Genomic DNA, 24,144 nt, shown 5'->3' on the forward strand with positions numbered 1-24,144 from the left:
GACACTTGTTGGTAACAACTGCTAGCAAGTTATTTGTTTGTTTAAAAAAAGATCTGCCTAATCACTTGCATACATGTTGTACTGATTTACTACTGGTTAGTTCATTAATCTCAAGCAGCTCTGCACTTCCCCATGCCTCGTATAAACAGAACCTCTTCCATTTGGCTATACTAATTAAGATCATTATTTTCGAAGTAACACAGGAGCAGTGACAAGCACAATGTAACAGGAGGGAACCACATACAACAGATGACGAATTTACTCTAAAATGGAAGTGCACAATTAATAATTGTTTTACCAAGATACACAAAACATATTTAATTCTGTACTGAGAAGCAGAAAGGAGTCAACACATAATATTGCTACAAAATTATAATGAATCCTAAATACAAACATTTTAAAAACCCTTTCAACTAAAGGCCTAAGAGCATGATGTGTCTTAATGATTCTGTGATCTCAGGACATATTACAGACCTTCTCAAAGGACTGAAACAAAATTTATAAGCTTATCATATAAGCAAGCAATCTCATATCTAGATTATATAATGATCAAATTAGAATACTTAAAGTCAGAACAGTTTTGATTCAATCAGCTTACACTTATGCTAGCATTAGATACAAAAGGGCAATTCTGGTTGTTCTCCTGGCAATTTCATAGCCAGCAAGCATTTTCATGTGCCATTTAATATGTAACTGGTTAAGCCACATGAAATGAAAATTTGAGAAGTCTTTAGTCATTTGGAAATTATTTAAAACTGCGTAACACCAGAAAATATTCAGAAATCTATTATCAGGAATTGACCTTGTCCTACTTAATAATTAGAACATGTCTTCTGTATTTTTTCCCAAACGTACATTTTATCACCTCCTAAAGCAACAATAAGATTATGGAAATTTAACATGAATGAAGACATGGCCAAAAGCTAGCAAATTAAAAATTCGGTAATTTTTCAGGTCTTTTCCATTACTTAAATGTTACTTTTAATAACAAGAGGCATTACATTCAAACAAAAAGGTATTTTTAACATGACGGTAATCTTTACTGTACTACTCAGAAGTATAAATTATGTTCAAAGAAGAAGAAACGTAGGCAATAAGTATTACTAAAATCAATTTGAGCGATGACTCTTCAGCTCTCTACACGAGTAACACTAATCAAGATTTGCTTACATCACCAGCCTTACTATTGTATTTTCATGGTATTTTTGTCACAGCCAAATAATTTCACAATATGAACTTTAAGAATGATGCATTATGTAAAACATATGCAGCCGTCTTCAAATTGATGGTCCAAACATACAGATTTTACAGATCTAACCAGAGTAATTTATTTACCCTCCACCCCCAGAGGTATAAATTAACTACCTCCACAAGTGAGAGGTGACAGGTGACCATGTTCAACACATGTAGCCTACTTCTGCAAAGTAACACAGATTAATTTGTTGGCCTCTTAGGCAATAACTAGTATCAACAGGGCAATAACTAGTATCCCCAAGCAGCAACTTTTTAAAATACTCAAATGAAATGTCAAGAACACATCTGTCTGTGCCTTGAATTATACCATTTCTGTCTGCAGGAAAAAATGTCACTTGAAAAATGAAGAATTCTTTGATAGCTCTCAATTTTTATGTTCAAATGACAAAAAATTTCAACATTGTCAATATGTGAAATGGGGTCAGTAACTTCTGACAGTTGCTCTCAGGATCTAGCATTCAGAAGGGGAAAAAAAAAATTTTTTTTCCTTCTGTTTGTTTTTAGACATGTCTTCAAATACTAAAGGCTGAAAAAAGCTTTTCTTGTCGGTTAAAAACTGTTATATGAAAAACGAAATGATCTCTAACTAAAGGAGAGGCTCCTAAACCAATGTGGATCAAGAAAAGTTCAATAGGTATAAGTGACATTACAAGAGTAGGAAACCAGAATAAGGACTCCTCTAAATCAGGAAAACAGAAGGAACATTGCATAAACAAAGAATTGGCCTTTCTCTGGTGACTTTACCAAAAATAAATTGGACAATTGTACGACATCTTCATAGGCAGTGGTGCAAATTTCCCTAACATCAGCAAGTCCTCAGTGAGAATATAGCTGCTGAATATACTGAGTGTCTTTTTATGCTGTTATTTGAATAGAACTCACACAGACATTATCTGAGAATTTATGTAAAAGACTGATTGAAATGTTAAACTTACAGCTGTGGTAAATTGGGTCTAACAAAGGGATCGTTTTCTGCCCCATTCACAGCTTTATTTTTCCTCTGCTTGGGTTCAGAATTGGCAGATGGTGCCTGAGAATTATTTGTAGTTGGAGGCTTTCGCTTGGCCAGGAGCTTTCTTTGCCTTTCAATGTCTTCCCTTTGTTGATTCACCCATTCTTGCTGCCTGTAAACCCCAGAAAAAGCTTTATTAAAGTTTCATAATTTTGCATTTTTTAAAGAATTATCTTTTTAACTAATAAAGCATTAAGAAATTTTTAGAAAACTTACTGTACATGTGAAAATGTTTCCTAGGAAAAAGAACACCAATGTTCTTCATGAGGTGGAAAAATTTTGCTAAAGTTTTAGCACAATTTACTTTTGAAATACGTGGTGTGTTTTTTTTGTTTTGAGGTTGTTTTGTTTTGGTTTTGAAAGTGTTACACATGATTTCTGCACTAGAAAAAGAAAAAAATGGATACCTTCTTTTGTATCACCAAAAGAAATGTAACAGAGTCAATAGAGAGCACTTGATTTTTATAGGCCAAATACTGAATTTGATCTGACCATTCCCAAATAAATCATCAGTTTGGTTGTATGGCAAACAATTACAGCTTTTATGCAAAACACATATACAGGTTGTTTTTAAGATTGTCTTAAAAAACCGATGTTCTAGGCAATCACATAATGCTGAGACTACATATTGCCCTTTGAAAACTAAAATCTTGGTGAACTACTTTTATATCTATATCTATATATCTATCTCCAAAGATTGAATCAGACTCGTTACCAAAGAACACCTTTTCAGGCATTGCACAATTGTTTTACCACCATCTCTGATGGTCTCCCAGAGCCCTTTTCCTTGGCCCCATCTCTGCTGAAATACCTGCTGTGGCAGCTCTTTTCCAGGCAACTGCTTTCCCCCATCCACTTGCACTAGACCCTACCTGAGGGTGCCAGATTTGTCACTACTCATTCAGGGCACTGAGGGGCTGAATGCCTGAAAAAGCTGCTACAGTGATGGGTGCACAGGCAGCACCTATGTGAGAAGTTCACAAACCCCAATGATCACCAGTGATACATGGTTAGCTGCTTGAAAAAGCACTGATTTAGTTTTATAGCTCTTTCTACAAGCTGAGCTGAATAATTACATGCTGCTCATTTAGTGTGTTCATGCTTTTCTAAGGATACTTAAAATGAAGTGAAACCAAACTCTCTTTCAAAGACACCCAGCGTTAGTATTCTCTCAGTTGATTAAGGGAGTTCTGTACTGTATTCTCAGTCTTCAAAAGGCAAAGCAAAATACAACGTATGAAAAGCCGCTCCAATCCTAGAACCTTAGTAATAAAAAAATCCACTAGAGGGAACTAACAATTAGTGAGAATTTTAAGAACATAGCATTGACTAACTTCACAAGATTTTGAAATGCAAAGCCATCTGTCCACTGTTCAGTAAATGAAGCACCATGACGAACTGTTGTAAAATGCCCCAGGCGTAATCTGTCTTGCATGCTCTTCTCTCTGCTTGCCAGCTTTTCTTGTGTGCTCTAAGAAAACAAAAAAAAATTCATATTTAGTAATACCAAAGTGTTCAAAAAGTCAGTAAAACACTTAGGTTTTTTTCCTCCAACAACTTTCTAAGGGAGAGATAAAGGGAGAGTAGATGAAAATATCTTTTATTACTTTACTCCATTTATTCTAATTTCTGTAGAACCCAAACACCTGCAGTTGTCAGAACTGGTAGTAATGACGATTTGTGCACAAAAAAACCAAAAAATCTGAGTTTGACTCGGTTTTCCTATAAAGTTCACTGTTCTTCATAATTAACAAAACATTTTACTTGTAAATACAGCAAAACTGATGGAGTAACAGCATCATACAGGCATATAATTAAGACTATGTCTGTACATGTCTATTATACTAAATGAGCCTGCTTAGATATCAGAAAGTGTGCACCTACTATACCTAGCCTGGAAAGAGCATCTATGTTACTACTTGTACGAAACTGACTGAGCTCAGGAATCTCTACGTGGGAATGCACTGCAGGTAGACTTAACTGCAATCAGATATTCACTCACAGTAAAAGAAACAGATGCCCTTCTCAGAACCAGTCACTAATACCACAAGCATCCTTGGGATGTGATAAATGACTGAGTCTGCCTAGTCTGCTTCAGCACAAGAAGAAAGAGCACTGTGAACACCGCTGATGGACAGACAGAAACTTCTTTAACTGTTACAAATGCTTGCTTCTTAAGAAATGCCTATGGCCCAAAATCACACACACACACAAAAAAAAAAGGGAGAAGTTGACAGAATTAGGATCTCTGTGCAGACTTCCAGACTGAAGAGGAGACCTGCATGGCCTTTCACAAAAAATGACCTATGTGATATTCTCAGCCTGAAGGTGCCCACCTAGCATCATGCTGAACAGATCTGATGCATCTTTTCCCTGCATTCCCCTTATGCTGGAACTTCAAAAGAACTGCAATAATTTTTTTATGGCATGCCAGCGAGGAAGCTCTCTCTAATCCTCTAACGGATCAGTTTGTGCCCTTGTATCTGACAGCAGCATCTAGCAGCCAGTGTCAGGTAACAGACTTGGCTGTTTACCTTAAATTTTTTTGTATCCTAATTTGTAATAAGCTGGTTTTCTATTCACTTTTTGTTAGAATTTTTTTTTTTTTTTTAAATAAGGCTATTTTAAGGAAGAGGGAGAGAAACAAGGTATCCTTGTATTTTAAGAAATTGCTGCTAGTTTAAATATAATTGGCATTAAATTTGAAATAAGTATTTCTTTCATAGTAGTATGAAGGTAAATGGTCACCTTCATTTCCTTGTTTCCATTAATTCTGAGCTAACATAGCATTTTCTCATTTTAGATCAAAAAATTTTTCAGCCACATAAGTGTCTCACAAAGAGATTTTATCCATCTCCTCTCCACAACAGATTATGTTCAGAAATTTTTTGATCCACTGCAATCTTATTCTTAAAGTTTGTCCAGAAAATTGGCCACATCCTAAATTCTTACGCTTTTTATGCTTTGCTATATCTGAATTACTCATGATGGGAAAAAAAAACTTAAATTAAAAAAAACACATTTTCCATGATCTGAAAAAGGTTCAACATTTTATTTAGCCTATTCAGGCTTATAAAAACACTTACTGCCAGATAGAGACCATGCATATGAAGTTTCAATCTCATGAGACTAAAGTGAAAACATTCAAGTGAAAATGAAGGAATCATAATGGAGTTCTACAGCACCCTCAGTTTTTATCACAAACATTTTAAAAGCAGTAAACTTACCTTTTCAATTAGAAGCTTCTTGCTCATTGAAATACATTTGTTTAACCTTTCTTTATATTTTTCAAGTAGCTTTTGTTGTTCGTCTATTTGTCTTCTAAGATCACAGTTAGCCTAACAAATATATACAAAATATGAAAAGCTATATTGAAACACTGTTTTTTTAATCAGCTGTCATGGAAAATAAAGGTATCTACCTTCACATGACTAAAATAAGGAACATGCATAAACATATATATACGTAGGCAAAAATCTCATTTCACAGATCTATCCTAATCTGTAGAAGGACGTCTTGCTTCCTTTTTTATTCCCCTTACACTCAGCTGCATTCTGTATTACAGAGCATTCAGCATATAAATAATATATAAAAACATTGTACCGATCACTTTTCCAGTTCTCTAGAGTTAAACTGAAAGTTTAATTTTAGCTCCAGATCCTTTATATCTGATTGCTGAAGTCATGTGAAATTCTAACTTAATTTAAAAGGAAACAAAAAATTCACAATGATAAAAGTTTCAATTATCTGACTAGAAAGTTTAACAAGTTCCCTACATTCCAATTATATTTAACTTATTACCTTAAAAAAAACACAGCATTTTTTTTTGTTTAAAAAGAAACGATTTTTTTTTTTTTTAAAGGTTAGGTTTGTCTATCCCATACTGTTGAACATGTGCTAAAACAGTCTACAATTTTACAATGTATGATTGCACGGGTTAATATGTACTTGTCCACATATAAACTCTAAACTGAATACAACTTGTGAACACAGGGGTTTTTGTTTCATATTTCGTATTTCTACATACCACCTTTACAACACTTCTTTCAAGAGCACAAGCATTAAGATTTTTTTCTGAAAACAGGTCTTAGAGCATAGTATAGCATAGGTTTCTTATTAGAAGTAGTTATTTATTGCCTGTCATAATTTCTGTCACAATCACCTCCATTCTGAAACTGCCAACAGTTGTCCCACTGATAACTGCTATTCACAATTAGAACAACAAAAAAACACCTGTTAGGTGAAATTATATTATGAATTTAAGGAATTAATCAGCTGCCTGCAAAACAGCAGCAGCTTTCTTTGTACCTTCAGAAAGTCTATGAACATATTTAATCATTAACAAGTCATAGCACAGAAGCAGAAAAAAACCCTATGCATTTCATTCTACAGACTTCTTGGATTTTCAGAAAAACGTTTACAAAAATTAAAAACTTGTTTCACCTTTTAATTTAGGTAACTCCAGGGTAATTTTTAAAAATAAGGATTATTCAAACATTTAAAATATTTGCCTCAGATCCACTGCCTGTTGTTCTGAATAAACATCTTTACCCCATGTCTAACACTTACCCTGAGTAAGTCATCTATACGACCTTCTTTCTTTTCCAAGTCTTGATTTTTATTACTTTCTAGTGCAGCTAATTTCAGCATTGTGAGATCAGTCTAAAAAGAACATTTTGAAATATTTATCCTTTCCTTTAACAATTACAGCATTGTTTTTCTCATGTTTGTTATGTAGAGAAACAAACTACTTTAAAACATTCAACAAGACCAGCACATCTTATTTTCATGTGTTTCGAAAGTGACAGGGAAGGTTTTTATCCAAAACTGCTTTCCCTCTTCATGAGGACGACTGTGAACAGTTGGGACAAACCACTAACAGTGTTAAAAGATTTCATCACTAATTGAAAAGTTATTGTTCACAAAAAAGCATATAAAACAGAGCAAGAATGTAAACGTCAGTTAATTATTTTAAATTCTCTGTATTGGTCAACAGGTGAAGTAGCCTTGTCCTGACTAAATTGTGAAAGAGAACAGATCATGTCAGAAATGGCAGAGAGGATAAAACAGTTGCTTTCGGCTTTTAAAAGTCATGATAGAACCGTATCTTGATCATTTTGATTACCATCTCAATTTTCTTCTTCAGTGTCATATTTTAAATGCAGTATGACAAGAGCAGCTGTCACTTCAAATACTGCCTGAAAGAGCAGCCTCTACTTCTAAGATCACACAACAGCTAAAATCTTGAGCAAAAGCCTACCAACGACGTGGTCATCTAACTACTCATGAAGTGCAACGTTGGAAGCAGGGCAAGTGCAGAATACAAAACTAATCAGAGAGATTTAAATTATGAGCTGCTGAACTTAAAAGAAAAATGCTTTGGCGGATTGTAAAAAGCAAAGCTTTTGAAAGCCTTTAAGAATTTATAAGTTGAAAGACAAAGAAATAAATATATTTATGTTTTTCCTACAGTCTGAAATGACATAGGATAGCTCTACTCAAAAATAGTTACCTGAGTAATTTTAAAAGATAACTGCTTTGGTTGCGTGATAGGGTGGTCCCCGAAAGCTAATGAAGTAGGAGAAGGACTATTCTGTCGAACCTGGAATGCATGAAAACAAAGGATTTTAGATATGACTGTAACATTCAGTTATGAACATAGCCTTGTTTACAAGTCTTGGCAGGAAAATCATAGAGAATAGAGAAATAAGGTATCTTTATTACAGAAGATACTACTTGGAGCACTGCATTGAGAGCTATCACTATGCTGTTATATATCACTTGCAGTTCAGAAAGGATGCAATATATTCCCTGAGAAAACTAAGATTGTAACTTTTGGGAAACAGACTGAAAGATTTAAGACAATACAAGACTGACATAAGGTGATATCAGTCTTACGCAGTCTTATGTTTCTGATTCTAAGCTTTCACAACTCAAAAATACAGTAATGTGAGTTATTTTTGGAGTGGTTATTTCCCATGGGAGAACCAGAAAAGGGAGACTAGTGCAGATCAGAACACAAATCCCATTATTGAAACTTCCCAAAACCCACTAGTTTGTGCGAATGAGACCGTTTTCAAGCCAAATTCCACAATCTGTATTACACTCCACACTGTTAGCAAGAATAAGAGGATGCCTGAAGTTGAAAGTACATGAAATAAAAGCTGAGGTCTACCAGCAGAGAAAACAAATCCTTTCTGTAACTGGCAGAATCTGCTTGTCCATTTAGAATCACATGTGGGTATGCTTAACACTGAAATCGTGCATATGAGGAGGGAAAAAATTAATTAGCATGACCAACGAAGCGAATTTTAAAAGGATACAGGCAAATTAGGGGTCAATTATTTAAAAACTTAGGATTTATCAAACACTGAGCTTTAAAGTCCCGAGTCAGGGGTTCAGTTTCCTCATAAGTAACAAAAATCCTCCCCTTTTTTGTGTGAGGCTTGTGAATAGATGTCATTAGAACATTTTAACATTTATTCAACATTTTACATAATTACTTTGTACTTAAAAATTATGTTTTAGAAAAAAAGTCCCAGTATTAACTAAAAATTTTAGTTTTAATATTTAACTTGATCCTTTTTCTTTTTTTGCTCTTGAAAGAATGAATTCCTTCCCAGGACTCCCTCCTTTAAAAACTCTTCCCTTGAATATAGATTCTTTCCAGTTACGCTACTTTTAGACTATGAAAGTATCTCCAGCAGTTACGAAGTTCACAAACTTACAGAAGAAGGAGCGGAATGTGAATTCTGAGGAGATCGGATTGCAGGAGGTACGCCTCGCACTGGACTAGAGCCGTTTCCACCTTGGTACTGTAGAGAAGATACGGCCCTCCAATTAGTCAATCTTCTTATCAAAATACATTATACATCTACTGAATGATACAGCTCACCTGTACACAGAATTTATAAATTACACTGTATTACTTGTATTAGTGTAGCCTTTGGCCATTTAAAGAAAAGCGTGAAAGAAAATGATTTTTGTGTTTTAGCTCGGGCTGCACCAAGAGACCACTGCATCTCAATTTCAAGGTTTAATAGTCATAAACTTACATAAAGAAAAAAAAAGTATCCTCTCAAGAGGCCTATCCATTACAAGCAAAAATTTGGTAACATCTAAAAAAACCTAAAAGTATATTTTAAAGCTAAAGTAAATTTTACAAACACACAAAAACCTTACCTCAAAATAGTCACTAATCTTGTGACCACGTCCCCCAATATTCTTTCCTGAAACAAATACATTAATACATTAGAATTGATTAAATAAAAATTACATTTTTACCTATCCAGTAATTATAGCAAAGTCTTACCACTTGTTAATTGGTTTTCTTTGATGTGCTAATATGTGATCTCCCTCTGTAGATAATTAAGGGACTGGCCACAACAAAGAGATTTGCATATTCAATTCATTGAGAAATCAGAAATTAAGTCACACTTCAGTTCCTAAACCAGATTAGTGCAGACTTAGCGGCAAGCCTAGACCTCTTCTAGATAACAGGAAACTCATCTCTCATCCTGCAGATCAAACCTTTAGTGCTAAGTCCCTCCCCTTTTCAAGCACTATCTCAAAGTTCACCCACTTCCAAAATATCAAATTAACCAAGTCTATTAACATTATATGCTCCAGGTGAGTTATTGTGCCCAAACGTACAGCCCAAGGATTTCTGTAAGTGCCAATAACAGGGTGGGCATGGAGGATGACAAGTATTTCCATTTCTCCCAATCTGATTATGAATCAGCTAACTCACAGGGTTAACTAGGGAGATAAATAGAGCAAAATGAGAGAGTAGAATTTCTTTTATCTTAATCAGTATTGAGACTTCAGAAGCACCAATGTGAATTAATCCTTCTTCCACATGAGGACATGACCCATACATGGCATTCTAGAGATCGCACCAATGCCTTACCCAATGGCATAAATGCGTTCTTCTATTCGGCCCTAAGATGACTGGCAAATCTTAAGACTGTATTTGTCTTTTGTACAGGTCAGACTACCTGTTAGGAGACATCTTGAAAATGGACCGTTGTTCAAAGCTTTTTTCTTTATAGAAAGAAATTTTTGTGATAAATTGGGAGATCATTACCCATAGGTCCAAAAATGTAATTTTGGACTTTTTAGCAAAGATTTTCAAGCTTTTCTATTGCTTCAGCCCTGAAGAATTCTTTCTAGTCCAATATGCCTCTGTATTGGCACCGCTGCATAACTTTGTGTCACTAAGAATTACCACGAAGAAACAGAAACAGCTGGCAGCCCTTTTTGTGTCAAGACTTTTAACAGAAATATTTAGATAAAATACTTTAAAGACCTAGAACAGCACACAGCTAACTCCTCCAGTAGTTACTCAGTTAGTGTACATATCACTGCTACTGCCCTCTAGCCAGTTCTTTACCTACCTGTAATTCTGCTAGCGATTTCTGTCTTCATGCTTAATTCTCATATATTGCTTTATCAAATTAAAATTTGCTTTCATCCAGATAAATGAAATAGACTGCATTCCTTTTCAGTATAGAAAAATCTACTCTATGTCATGTTACAGAACTCTGCACTGAAGAAATACATCACATTATTTTGGCACAGCCAGTTATGAATAGATTTACACTGATTTTAACCCACTTTCCAATTACTGCCATGTTCTAAACAATACTTTTCTTCAACATTTATGGATTATTTTGCATATTACAAAGTCAAAATCCTAGATATGCAATATACAAGAGATGTATCTCTTGCTTCTTTTTTCAATACAATAGCAGTATTTGCTGTGCTTCAACTGTACTGTACCACTCCAATTCGCTGCAGTTTCCTAGGCCAGTTCCTTGAGAATATTTCAGTGCAGACTATTCGGCTTCACTGCTGCTGACAGTAAAATAGTAATTATGAGACATTATAATCATATTGTCTATGCCAAAAAGTTCCTAAAATTTCTATCATCTCTAATTTCAACTCTCACTGGTAGCAGGAAGGATAGGCTACTAGAACAAAGGAAATAGGAAATTTCATTCAAATTCTTTGAACAAAGCAGGTCTCCATGAAGCAACACTTACAAAGAAATTAATTTTAGTCAAACTACATAATTCTTCTACTAATAGCATGTTGCATTATGAAAAATTCCAGATATGGAGCCCATTGATATATATCTGAAGTGACATTTCCTAGCTCAGTTAGAAACCAAAAAAAGCTAATACAGACGTTATCTAAACAATTTCCTCCCCCCTTGTGATGAATTTTTGTCTTGAGGTTAAATTTCCACCATTCCTCCCCCCAAAAGTCACATTAAAGAGAGGAACAACAAAAACTATGCTTGTAAATATTAAATTGGAAATCAGTCTCATCCCGATTTCCCCATCCCTCTAGACAACTACACTGTACAATAATCCATAGAAAAGGAAGAATAAAATTAAAATTTTAAATATACCTGAAAAACAAGCAATCAGATACTGTAATCTGTAATCCCTTTTCCCCCTTACCTACTGAAAAGAAATATAAACCACAAAGGTATTTTGGATAAGAAGAGCTGCTACAAGTCTTAAAAAGTACACAGAGTTGTACCATAGCTGCAAGTTACACATGCAGCAACACACAATTCTTATGGGCAATTACCAGCCCAGTTCAGGTTTTACTTGCCCGTCCCTTCCAGTGACAAATGAGGGGGAAGAGGATACGTAATTTATCATCCAAAACCCAACACCTGTCTTATGCAAGCAAAAATACAGAATTTGTAAGGCCAACAGTCAAAACTTTGTGCGCTATAATTTGATTAAATACATGCAATAACTATCTAATTCATTTACATTTTAGTTTACCTTGGCTGCTTTCACTCTGAGTGTCTGCTTTTCTTTTTCTTCCTCTGGAAGGTTCTGACTGTTTCTTCTCTGGAGTCTACAAACAACAAAAAGAACACGATCCAACAGCAGCTCTATTTATTTATATTATTGCTATATTATTGTGAAATAAATTTAAATCCTCATTCATAAAACATGATTTCACAATTCAGCAGGGATGTAATTTCAGATCTTAGTTCAAGTAGATAATGTGATCCTTGGTCAATCAGATAAATACAAGCTAGAAAAGATATTTAAGAAAGTGAGAAATAATTCTTAAATAATTTCCCAAAAGGCAATTCTACATATTAATTGTTAAGCAATTATACCTTTTCATCCATTCTGGGATTTATGAACACTCAATTTGGTTTCACTTTACCAAGATCTTCAGATTACAGTTGTGGGCGTTTTAAAGCTTAATACTTAATGAAATAAGCTGATTCTTGATGGTGTTTTCTACACATTGCCACAGTATAAACACAAAGTTCTAGTGCTTCAACAGGAAGCCAATAATGTTACTCATTTTCGGAAGTGCAGATGTCATCTCCAAACTAATATAAACCATAGATTTCTAGAATCTGCTTAGGACTTAAAAAAGAGAGCAATTGCTCAAAATTTGAGTATCTACCCACTTGGAAAGTGTCATCGTCCCCTCCCCATGATATTTGTATCTCAAGAAAGTCAAAGAAAAACATCAATGATAAGTGAAAAAATAAAGATCTGTTAAAAATTTATTCAAAAAATATTATATATAGTTTCCTAGAAACTACAATCAGAATGTACGACACAGATAACAAGAAAGGGCTGTGACCAGAAGCATCTCTAAATTATATTTACTCTCCCTTGATCTGAGAATTCAAACCAGCTAGTCTCCCCAGTGTAAGTTAAATTCTACAAGTTGCTGTGATTCAAGGAAAAGATACTGCAGCTGTGTGTGTATTCAGCCTCCAAGCAGCCTCATACCAGTGACTGGAGAAAGCACAGAAGCCATTACATGAACTCTGTTTTACAATGAAGAAATCAATGGTCCCTAACATCTCGGACTAAATTTGAGATCAGTGATAAGATGCTTAATTTTTTTTACAATACCATCATTTTATCATTTCACTGTATTTGTCACTGTGCTCAAAGTATTCTTTCTCAATACAGCAAATGATATCAAAATTCAACTTTCAACTCATCACTAAAAGCATTTCAAGTATGTTTCAGTTCCAAAATCTTCACGTGGATATCTTCAAATATAAATTTACTAATTTTACATCCTAAAATATTTATTTTGGCAAGTTTAAGTTACCTGTGATCTGTAGAAAATTATCAGTCTATAAAAGAACAGTCAGGGCAAGAAAGGTCTTCCTTATCTATACCATGTATTTTTCAGAAGTTTTAGCTCTGTGGGTAGCTTCCTAAAAACACCTTTGGAAGTTTTACAATTGTAACCATTGTATTATCAGGCTACAAATGAAGTTATAACTACATACATTTTATTTTAAATAAACTCTTCCAGCCAAAATCTGCATCTTTTACAGTGCTATCGTACATTGGCAAACCGTACAACACAGACTCCTGGAAATGAACTTATCTTAAGACTATATGATTCTAAAAGTAGAAAGCATAGCTTAGAAATATTACTTTCATAATTCGCAATTACTGCCAGGTAAATAGGTAACATTAAGCTATCTTTCCACAAAACTAAATTGAAACTATTTAACCAAGCATTTTCATGTTATTCTTATTTTCCAGCTTTCAATTTTGCAGTTATCATTCTAATGTAGTCAGTTTTACCTACTATATCAAGCAAAAAAAAAGTTGTTTAAAAGCTAATTAATGACTAAACATTTAAGATTTCCACCACCAAAATTAGTTTCCAACTGCAGTGACTGGTCTTGTATTTAAAAAACAGAGACTTAAAGAGGTTTATAGTTTTAAAACTGAAACTCAAATAATTCATAAATGTCTACTTCCTTAAGCTCTTCTGATTTCTTTCAGTGTTTAATTTAACCTTCCAAATGAAAAAGTATTAGCACACTAATGAGGTTATTAATGAGGTTACCCAACAAGGTCATGTTCACCTTTTCTAAGTACAATATTCACATGGCAGTGTACAGCGTACATCAATCACTAGAAAATGTTCTCCAAAATCCTTTCTAATGAATGGAACCATACGAATTACAAGAAACTGAAGACTAATGGGGCTGAAGAGTATCCCCCTGATAAACAAAGACTGAAGCTATTTTCAGTCCCTTCAGAAGGATTTACATACAGCCAAGATTTAGATTAAAATCCCACTATTTCATAAGCAAGACAAAGTAGTTTTGAAGTTATCCAAAGTTAGATTGTAAAGCTGTGTTAAAGTTAGCCACAGCTTGGCATATTAGCACAGCCTCATACATCACGGTCTTGATCCTAGTTTACCCCTCAATCTTAATGTGCTTCCCCTGAGTCTTCTCTTCACACTTACAGTTTTAAATTTTGGCCTTTCACATCCTCTTTCATAAAACAAACATTTCCAAGTACTAATTCTCAACCAGTTAATCTCACTTAAAAAAAACACTCAGATAAGTATTTTTATGTATTTTATGTACGGTTAAATATTTTCTACCATTATTGTAGAACTGGTAACAGCATAACTCAGGAAGTTATTTTTGTAGAGAAAAAAAAATTAAAGTCGTGTAATAATATCAAAGTTTTTATTTTTTTGGTCTCTCAACACTTAAATCTCCATTATGCTTAATAGTTATGATTTTTTTAGTTGTTAATATTTTTCATATGCAGAATGAATGAGTTGATAGTTTTCCACAATTATTTCTTCTAAATCCTACTCTCCCTTCAAAGCTTTACAACTACAGCAAACAAATACAGCAGGGCTGTTTTCCTCTGCAACACATTATAAATTCCAATTAGATCAAACGTTTAGTTACTTCTGAAATTACATTTATAATGAGGGTTCTGTATTATTGGGAACCACAGCAACTAACAGCTACAAGCAAGCAGAGCAAAACATTTAAATAACTAATCAAAATGGACAAATCAAGCCACAGACAAAGCTGTCCTCCTTTAAATAATTATCTACAGAGAATAGAAAATACTAGCTATAAATAAAAAAATGTATTTGTAACCAAAACAAGGAGGAGTAATCTACTTCAATGAGGAATGGTGGGGAAGGCCAAAATACTGGAAGACTACCAAAAGCACTTGTTCACGACCTGAGGTAGCCAATTTAGGATTTATCTTAACTACAAGTAGCTAATACACACTCAAATTAAGATCTATGTACCACAGCAACAAAGCATTTAATAAAATAAAAATAATGTTTACATTTAGAAAGAAACTGGAATACAGGTCTGGATATTAAGATCAAACATCCAGCTAATGTTTATCGCTCACAATGCTGAACTGAATCCAGAATAAAGCCTGATTTCAAGTTATTTTGCAGATCAAAGTTTACCTCTGAAGTATCTCAAAACTGTTATTCAGGTAAGTTGCCTTTCTTCACACATCCATCAGACAGAAAAAAAAAAGACTACAGTTCTAATAGTTGTATCTTCTGCAATCCCGTGTGCAAAAAGTAAAAAGGAAAAAATTCACACCAGAAAAACAAAAAGGAGTGTGTGTGTGTGTGGGAAGCCCGCCTTGTTTTGAAAGCTAAGTGTGAAAGACTTTCTTTCTTCTAATGCGCCATTTAGTGATGAAAGCACAGAATGATGACATGAATGTACCATCACAATTTGATTAGAAACTGTCATTCTTGCTAGAAATTAATTTCAATGATTCTGAGATTTGCATTTGTACTTTTTTTTCCTCCCAAAATCTATTGTAATACAACAGTTCTCTCTCAACATCAAATGATGGCACTGCTTCCCATATGAGTAAATCTCTGTACTTCTACACTACCATCCACAAGAGGAACTCCCTATTATTATGAAACCTTCATTGTCACACCATTAAAAAAACAAAAAAACAAAAAACACACCACACAAAAAATCCCACAACTATTGCAATATTAAGAACTACAGTGTACTTTTTATAGGATTACAGCATATATGGAACCAGATGTTATTTTAAGAACAAAACTCTAAAAACTTAACAACTTATTTGGTATTACAATTATAATTTAATTTAAGTGAATACAACTGACAACTTCTGAAAATGGGTCAAGAAATCATATTTCGTTATTCAATGTCATTAAGACTTATCTTTCAGAAAACACAGAAGAAACCTGGAGCACTGTGCACTGGAGATCTGTGCAAGGTCTTTTGGGGGGGGAAGGGGGGTGGGGGCGGGGATCTATTTTTATTTTAGAATCCAAGTTTTAGAATTTTTTTTTTTAAATAATAAATTATTCCTACCCAGAAGCATGGCTTAAGGTTAAAACACTGTGCAGACTGAAGATGCGGATTGAACTTTCAAACTCTCATGCCTTGGAAAAACCTTGCCTCTGTATCTCATGTATTCAAATGTAAAATATCATTCTTCTACACCAAGAAAGTTATTACACGTATAGTCAGCGTTCTGAGATCACTCGACTACTCACAGACACGTTTTTCTGTCAAGGAATTGCAATAATGCATCATAACCTTCAGGCTACTGTGACACATTTCCATTCCCACACCTACATCAGAACTGCATCACTGCAACACTGCCCAAAGTATTTCTAGGAAAAGCCATGAAGAAAACCAACAGGCAGACAGACTCTTCTGGTTAAGAAAATAGCCTATATACAATTAAAAGGAAAACCCAGCTGGGAAAGGCAAGGGGAAAAAATCATTGCAGAGCCTTTTTCAAAGAGGAAAACATGAAATCACACACAGAGAACATTTATTTATAAGGTATTGGTCTTGGGAACCAACTAAATTCACTTGCTGGTCAGCCCAGTGTAACAGCAAACGTCAGTGTCTCGTAGTGACTGAGTGAATGAACAATTAGGCCCCAAAATAAAGCTTTAACATGTGAAAATAACATCAAAAGCACATTCCAAACAGCTCTCCCTCCGGCATGACACATACTCAAACACAGGTCCAGCCTGGGCTAGAAATACGCTCTTGCTTACAATGGGTATAATCTTATCAATGCAATCTGTGATGAACACAGGCAAAACTGTCAGAGGGACTCACCGACCCGAAAATAGGTAAATTGTAAGAGCTGCATTAGTGCAACGATGTCAATGTTGGTCACTAACAGGAAAATCTTCTACTCCAGGGAAGTCTGCACTCTGCCCATTACAACCGAGTAAGAGTATGAATCCTTTTTTGGATTATGAAGTGGTACTAGGTAAGAAAATACATACTGACAACTGCAGCTTTTACAAATGCAGATGATAGCTACTGTCTGACCTTGGAGTAAATCCGTATTTTTAAAGAAAACATAACAAACTAGTTTCTAGCCTATTTTCAAAGATGCAGCCAAAGACTAGTCAAAGTTTATCTGTGCTGATGAAAAACTTACTAAAAAAAAGGCAGCAAACTGTTTAAGCATTTTCAGCTCCAAAAGCTGTATGTATCCTGACAGCATGACTACATAAATAATAAAGAAGCAGAAGCAGCTAGTTTCATGACCAAAAATCCAAAGAAACTTTTATGAAGTCATGTCTCCTCCTCCAAGAGATGGTACCTTTTAGTAACGTATGCTTTTTCTTATCTAGCTGTGTATTTTGCATTTTACTTTAAAAGCTTCTATATAAAATAAGGCATCAAAGTACAATATAAAATTATGACTTGTTAGCATCAAATTTTTGAGGTAATAATGAATCTGCCCCGTATACTTACCTCTGATTCTTTATCACTTAAAGATCCCAAGCTTCCAAAACTGTGATTTGAACTTTCGTTATTTGTTGAGGCCTACCAAGACAAACAAAATACTAAATATTATATACAGATTTATAAAACAGCTAATCCACTATTATCATTCACAGTTATAACAAGTAAAATTTCATGCTTGCAAGGAAAAATTGATTAACTCTAGAGCACTTGTGACTTGCAAGGGGGATAAGAAGTTTGACAGGTGACTGTTTTGACAGAGCACAGTAAATTCTGTATTTCGACTGCTTTTAAGCCAAGTAAAACTCTAGAACATTCAAAAATCTTTCAGTCTTATTTGGGAACAGCAAAACATCCTATGAAAAACCCTACCAAATGATTGCACAGAATGGGCTTAAAAAGCCAGTATCGCTGAAAGTGCAAGAGACTACTAAAAATTTTCATTTTTCAAAGAAAAAGAGGGTTTAATTTTCTGCAAGACAAATACAAGGCTATTGCAAAGATTTTTTTTTTTAATCCATTTAATGACAGAAAATTACAACCTATTGACAATATTATTCTACATTCTTAAAACAAACCATTTCTCCCAAAGTAACAAATTTAGACTCATGAGGAAAAAAAAAAGGATAAAAACGGTGAAATAGTCTCAAGTTACAATATTTATTTAGAAATTTCCTAAGGCTGATTTATTCAGAGATCTTTCAAACACAGAATGGCAACAAGGACATTTTATTGAAAGAGTCTGTTCCACGTTCACATAACAAAAGATGCCAACATCAGTTGAGCTTCTTTTTATTAAAAGAAAAAAAAAAATCTTATACCGCTGGATTATTCTCTTCCATATAGGAAGGCAGAACAAATACTTTGAAGTGAAACAACAACTAATTCCAAGGCAAACACTCAGTTTGCTTCAAAGCGTTAAATTCCAGCACTGCATCAGTTTGCAGGACAAATATGATCTGTGACATCTTCTGAATAACTAGATCATTTCTGAATTAAAACTTCTGGAGAAATGTTAACTAAATCCACAAAATTTCCATGTGTGGTCCCCCCCCAGGCAGTCTCTAGTATAGAAATGCCTATACGTAGTTCTTCCTTGCGATCTCTTGGTATCTGGTCATCGGAGTCAGCTAAGACAATAATCTCAGTGAACTATATTCATATTTTCACCCTTGCTTACTGGAAAAGCTTGAAGATGATGGGCTTTTTTCCCCCCAACAATTCCAAAACTCTTCAGCAAAACAGTAGATAAGGGGAGGCTTTCAAAATAGTAGTCCGAACAAATAAGAGTCCATCTCAATTTAATTACTAGAAGAATAATAACCTAGAATGTTTCCCAAAATAACCAGTAAGTGCAACTGCAACCTCTGTATTGTCTTTCTAGGTTAGGAAAATGAGAATTTGGTACGTGTGGATTTGGGTATGTATGCGAAGAGGAAGTTTTCTCTTTTTTGCCTTCAACGTGAAAGCAGACCAATAGAGATCATATTTATACATCACATTTTCCCAGTTACCTCTGCACATCAGATCAAAAAGGTTTAATCAGAATTTTTAATAAAAATCAGATAAGCCTCTCTCAACATCCCCCACCAAGACTAAAGACTATATTAAAAAAAAAAAAAATTTCCAAACACAGCCCAGATCAGCTACTATACTTCATGTTACCTGCTTGGATACATCGAATGGTCCAAAAGAAAAGAAATACAAACAAAACTGATATAATTATCATTTTACAGATGGTGGGATAAATCAGAGGACTAGATATAGACTAGAGGTATTCCCCTCTACCTCCTTGCCTCCCAAAACCAAACAAAAAGTAAGCAGGAAAAAGAAGAGATATTGCACTGTATAGTGAAGATTATTTGTGGAATATTTCTGGTCAAAGGTAAGAAGAACAGAGTCTTAGGTGAGAATCTGCATCAATCAGAAGACAGTGGTAGTAGTATATTCTGCAAACAATTATCAAAGCATTTGGTAATATTAAAAAAAAAACAACCAACTTTATCCAGCTATTCATTTGGAAACCAACTGGCTGAGATAGAATTATCTATTCAAACAGATCTTAGAATGTGTCAGGAACAAGAAATTTATGTTTTACATGGTAGAGTGAAAAAGGAAATTAACTGTTTTAAATTTCTTTTTTTTTTTTCTGGCTAATTTGGATGAAAAACTGAGAACCTGAAAGTGGAATGTAATTTGGGTAAAAGTGAAATCAGCTGAACAACAGACAACAAAAAAAGGCTTGAACAGATTTACGGAAATGGTAAGCAGAAACTCACAGGGATCAAAGTTTAAAGAAAAGGAACCCCAAGAAACTTGGTAATTACTTTTAAAGAAAATGTATTACACACACAGCAGTAGACAGATTCTGAGGAGGAAAGACTGGCAATAAGGCAAGGGACCAACACAGCTGTATCAAAAACTAACAGAAGGGTTTATAAATACACTAAAAGTTAAATGAAGTTAAAAGAAGGTACAGATCTAGTAATGAAAAAGGACAAATAGTCACTTGAATGACGAGCAATTACCTGAGCAATTACAACGAGCTAATAAAATAGGGGAGTAAGTAGTACTAGAGAACCCAAGGAAGAAAGAAACAAAGATGGGCCAGAATTAGTGGGTTTGTCTCCATCGAATTTTAATCATAAGATATGGCAAGTATACATTTTTGCAGTCATAATTATAAGGCAATTAAATAAAACGAGAAAACAACAGCGCATCAACCACACTGTGTCAATCCAACCTGATTCCTTCCCCTGACCATTTAACTCACTTCTTGGTTAAGATGGTACTAACAACAGTGATATATCATCTTTTTTACAGTTTTGTGGCAGTTACCTTCGTGCCACTCTCAAAAACAAATTAAGAAGGTATGATGCAAGATCACTATGCACTGATTTCAACTCTTTATAGTTTGTTAATAGTCATCAATACATCACACGTCTCCAGAAATTTCATCAATGTCTGCTATCAGGTAGTATTTTGTTCTTAATCTAGAGTGGTAATTAAAATGTGGAATAGGAAGTGAAAAATACTAACCAAGTTTGCGTAAAATACTTAAAATATGAGGGCACTGCGAACACTTTGGAAACAGAATTCAAAAGTACTTTGGCCATGGGGAAAATGTGCCTAAAAATTAGTATAGTATCTTTTTAATATCAGTTTATTAAATGCTACACTTGGTGAAGAACATTCAAATGCACAAATACAGAATGGAGTACCTCTGGCTAGGCAATAGTATTGCAGAAATCAGTCTTGGGAGTTGAAGCTAGTAACTTGAACAGAATTTGTAATTAAGGCAAATTTATTTTGCAGATGTATCAACTGAAGGGTAATATATGACATATGGAAAGCAGTTAAACCCTGCTATTCAACGTTCTTAAGTGTTTTCCTCAAGTATTGCATCCTGGTTTAGATACTAACAGACAGACTGCAGAAAGTCTACAATAAAAGTAGGTAAAATTGATATAAATGTCTGGAAAAGTTGAAAGAATTTGGCTTTGTTAATCTAGAAATATTAGTCTTCAAACAAATTTAATCTTAAAAACAGAGGTCACACCAGACTCCCTGTGTCTATTTCAAGCCAAACTGTAAGTAGTTGGCCATCTGCAAAAGGGACAACTCCACTTAAATACTGGGAAAAACTTCCATCTCTGATCACATGTGCACTAGGGCAAAACCACAAAAGAGCCTGTATACGCCCATTCTTTGGCGTTTTTAAGAACAATTCAATGTCCATGTGTCACTGATACGTTCAGGATAAACAATCTTATCTCAAAGGAAAATAACAGACTAACAAGGATTTTCCTGAGAGCCTCTTCCAACCTGGTACTTTTGCAACTAAATCACATGGGCAATATACAAGTGAGACAGTGTGAAATAAACTAGTATTTCAAAGATGGTAGATCTGCATGACTGCTCTTAGAACTTACTTTAGCTCCAACACTGCAACTTCCAGTACTCCCAGTGCTGCCACTTACTACTCCTGTAAATCTTGCTTCTAACAATTCTTGTCTTCTTGGGTCCAGGCTATGAAGTTCATCCATTGCTCCTAAAAAAGATAAATAAATTAATTATATTCCCTAATATCTGCAGTGGAATATTTTACAAACAAGCCAAACATACCACTATGCAAAGAAAGGATTTACACCCTCAACTTCACAATGATTCACCAGCTGCTACCTAATAACGAATGCAGTCAATGAATTCCAGAAATTTTGGGGAAAGTTCTGTGTATCGGAATAGCCTTGTCACTTTTGGTGAAAACTAGAACCTGTTAGAGGCCTGTAAGAGACATGGAGTCTGCAGCGTGCGATACGCCAACCAGGCAATTATTTCTAGATTAAAAACTAGCTGACAGGAGCAAAATACTTTCCAGTATAAAACCTCCCAAATCTGCAATCCCCTTGTTTTCCATATTATTTAAATTGTTTAGGCTATCAACGTATCAATGTCCAAGACAAACAAGTAAGAATCATAGGGAAAAAAAGGAAAATCAGAAGGTAGATCATAGTCCCCAACACGTGCAAGGGAATGCAGGGTTATATGGAGGTCTGAAAGGCAGAGAAGCAATGAGCGGGATCCGCAATACGAAAGGCGCCAAGAGTAACCGAGACCCTTGCAGAGGTGGTGCCTCCGACGGAGCCCTGCTCAACAGGGTAAAGCAGTGCTGCTGGCATCGGCAGGGAAAGTGAGGTGGAAGGAAATGGAGGAACAAAAGGAGTTTCTGATGAGCTCAGCCTACATGAGTAGGCTGCAACATGATGTGCAGCTTTCTAATTTGTATTTAAATCACTTACGGCTGTTTAATGAGTCTGAAAGATGATCTAGACAAATAGTCTTCCGTATTTACACAAACTGCATTCTTTGTTTTTATCTTTTCAACTACTTGAACATTCAGTTTATCTTCAATTGGAAACATTTCAGTTGCTTTATTTTAAATAAGATATTTAATGCCAAAGTCTTCATGCACTATTTTAATAGCATATCCCTCAAGTACCATATAAAGTGATATAGCCTCATTTTTTTCCAACTAAGACACAACTTATCAAGTTTGTGCTTTTCAGTCCCACAGGACAACACAGCAGTTCAGAAAGGACTGCAAGTAATAACTACGTATATTCAAATGGTACTATGAAAAAAAGCTTTTGGAATTCCCTTTTCACGAAAACTACAGTTGCAAAGTTTAAGTGCTCCTATTAACTTCTACCCATCAGCTAAGCATCCTGACAAACGAGGCATCAGCATAGCTTTCCTCACCTAAGACACGAGACACTTTCTTGCATGACTCTCGGGAATCTCACAAACCTTTAACATTCAAGAACAAGACAGAACTTTCTGTACCACACATTTTGGCTACTCCTGGCCATGCAGCTAACCCTCCTGGACTGCTATTTGGCTAACTCAAGTTGTCCTTGTTCCCGTGGGAAGGCAGATGACGGCAAGTGTGGTGTCCGTGCTCCTTTACTGCAGAGCCAGGTACTCAGACCTCCTCTGATGGAAGAAAAGCACACCAAGAGAAAAATAGTGGGGAAGGAGATATTTGGGAAATGTGTTGTTGGCAGAGGCGTCTTTTGAAAAATCAAACCGCAAGTGGCAGGTTGAGGATACCACGTTTTGTTTTTGGAGGTGGGGGAATTTACCCAAATGCAGCCACATACGGAGCTGGAGGTCTCTTTTCCAGCAATGCAGGGGAATTACCCAGTTTGAAACTGCAGCTGGCTTATTATCAGCAGTTGTAATGCCACTTCTGAACTTGCCTAGTAAAAATTCCTCCAATTTCTACATATTTTAGATTGTAAGCTCTCTGGGGTAAAGACTGTTTTACTACGTGTATGCACAGTGCAGAACAATCAGGAATCCTCTTTAAACTCTTGCTTCCTAAAATGTGCTTGTGTACTGCTTCCAAGAGTTTCAAAAACAAATTGTACACTTCTCATATGCACAAAAAGTATTTCTTATATTTACACATTGTGCAATAAGGCTTTTTTTTTTAAAAAAAAAAAAGCAGATGTGTACAGCATATCTTTCCTAGTATGTATGTGATCTGTACCTTAAAGGGAAAGTATTACTCTGAAAGAGCATACGAAACTAATCACACCAGATTTGTCAGCTGAGTTTAAACAATTATTGTTTTGCTTCATAACAGTGAAAGTGTTTAAGTGCATGCCACTCTGAAATAAACAATTTTAGTTTACCAAAGTAACTCATTTAATGAAGCAGGACTAGCAATATTTTGATTTACTAGCCTACTTGATAGTCACTGCCCACAAAAGTTCAGAGCTTACTTAAAACTACTGACATA

At 35.0% G+C, this 24,144-nt stretch overlaps 1 protein-coding gene across 1 annotated transcript; it reads right to left on the minus strand.

Annotated features, from left to right (window-relative positions):
- Nucleotides 1-2,185: 2,185 nt before the first annotated feature.
- Nucleotides 2,186-21,907, minus strand: LOC104076950 (serine/threonine-protein kinase tousled-like 1). The gene is made up of 10 exons (XM_009577988.1): nucleotides 21,773-21,907; nucleotides 17,850-17,921; nucleotides 12,070-12,145; nucleotides 9,449-9,495; nucleotides 8,995-9,081; nucleotides 7,779-7,868; nucleotides 6,836-6,928; nucleotides 5,494-5,604; nucleotides 3,601-3,737; nucleotides 2,186-2,378 (listed from the first exon to the last, which is right to left on the minus strand). The coding sequence occupies exons 1-10, from the start codon at nucleotides 21,884-21,886 to the stop codon at nucleotides 2,186-2,188; spliced, it is 1,020 nt and encodes a 339-aa protein (XP_009576283.1). The 5' UTR covers nucleotides 21,887-21,907.
- Between the last annotated feature and the right edge of the window lie 2,237 nt (nucleotides 21,908-24,144).

This window comes from Fulmarus glacialis, unplaced genomic scaffold, assembly GCF_000690835.1.
Source record: "Fulmarus glacialis isolate BGI_N327 unplaced genomic scaffold, ASM69083v1 scaffold28835, whole genome shotgun sequence".
Classification (NCBI taxonomy): Eukaryota; Metazoa; Chordata; class Aves; order Procellariiformes; family Procellariidae; genus Fulmarus; species Fulmarus glacialis.

Excerpts from the sequence above, each read along its gene's own strand:
- LOC104076950 (XM_009577988.1), bottom strand. The coding sequence starts at position 21,886 with ATGGATGAACTTCATAGCCTGGACCCAAGAAGACAAGAATTGTTAGAA. Across the intron at positions 7,869-8,994 it reads CACATTCCGCTCCTTCTTCT|GTTCGACAGAATAGTCCTTC; the intron begins GTAAGTTTGTGA and ends CATGCATTCCAG. Across the intron at positions 6,929-7,778 it reads TATCTTTTAAAATTACTCAG|ACTGATCTCACAATGCTGAA; the intron begins GTAACTATTTTT and ends TGTTCTTTTTAG.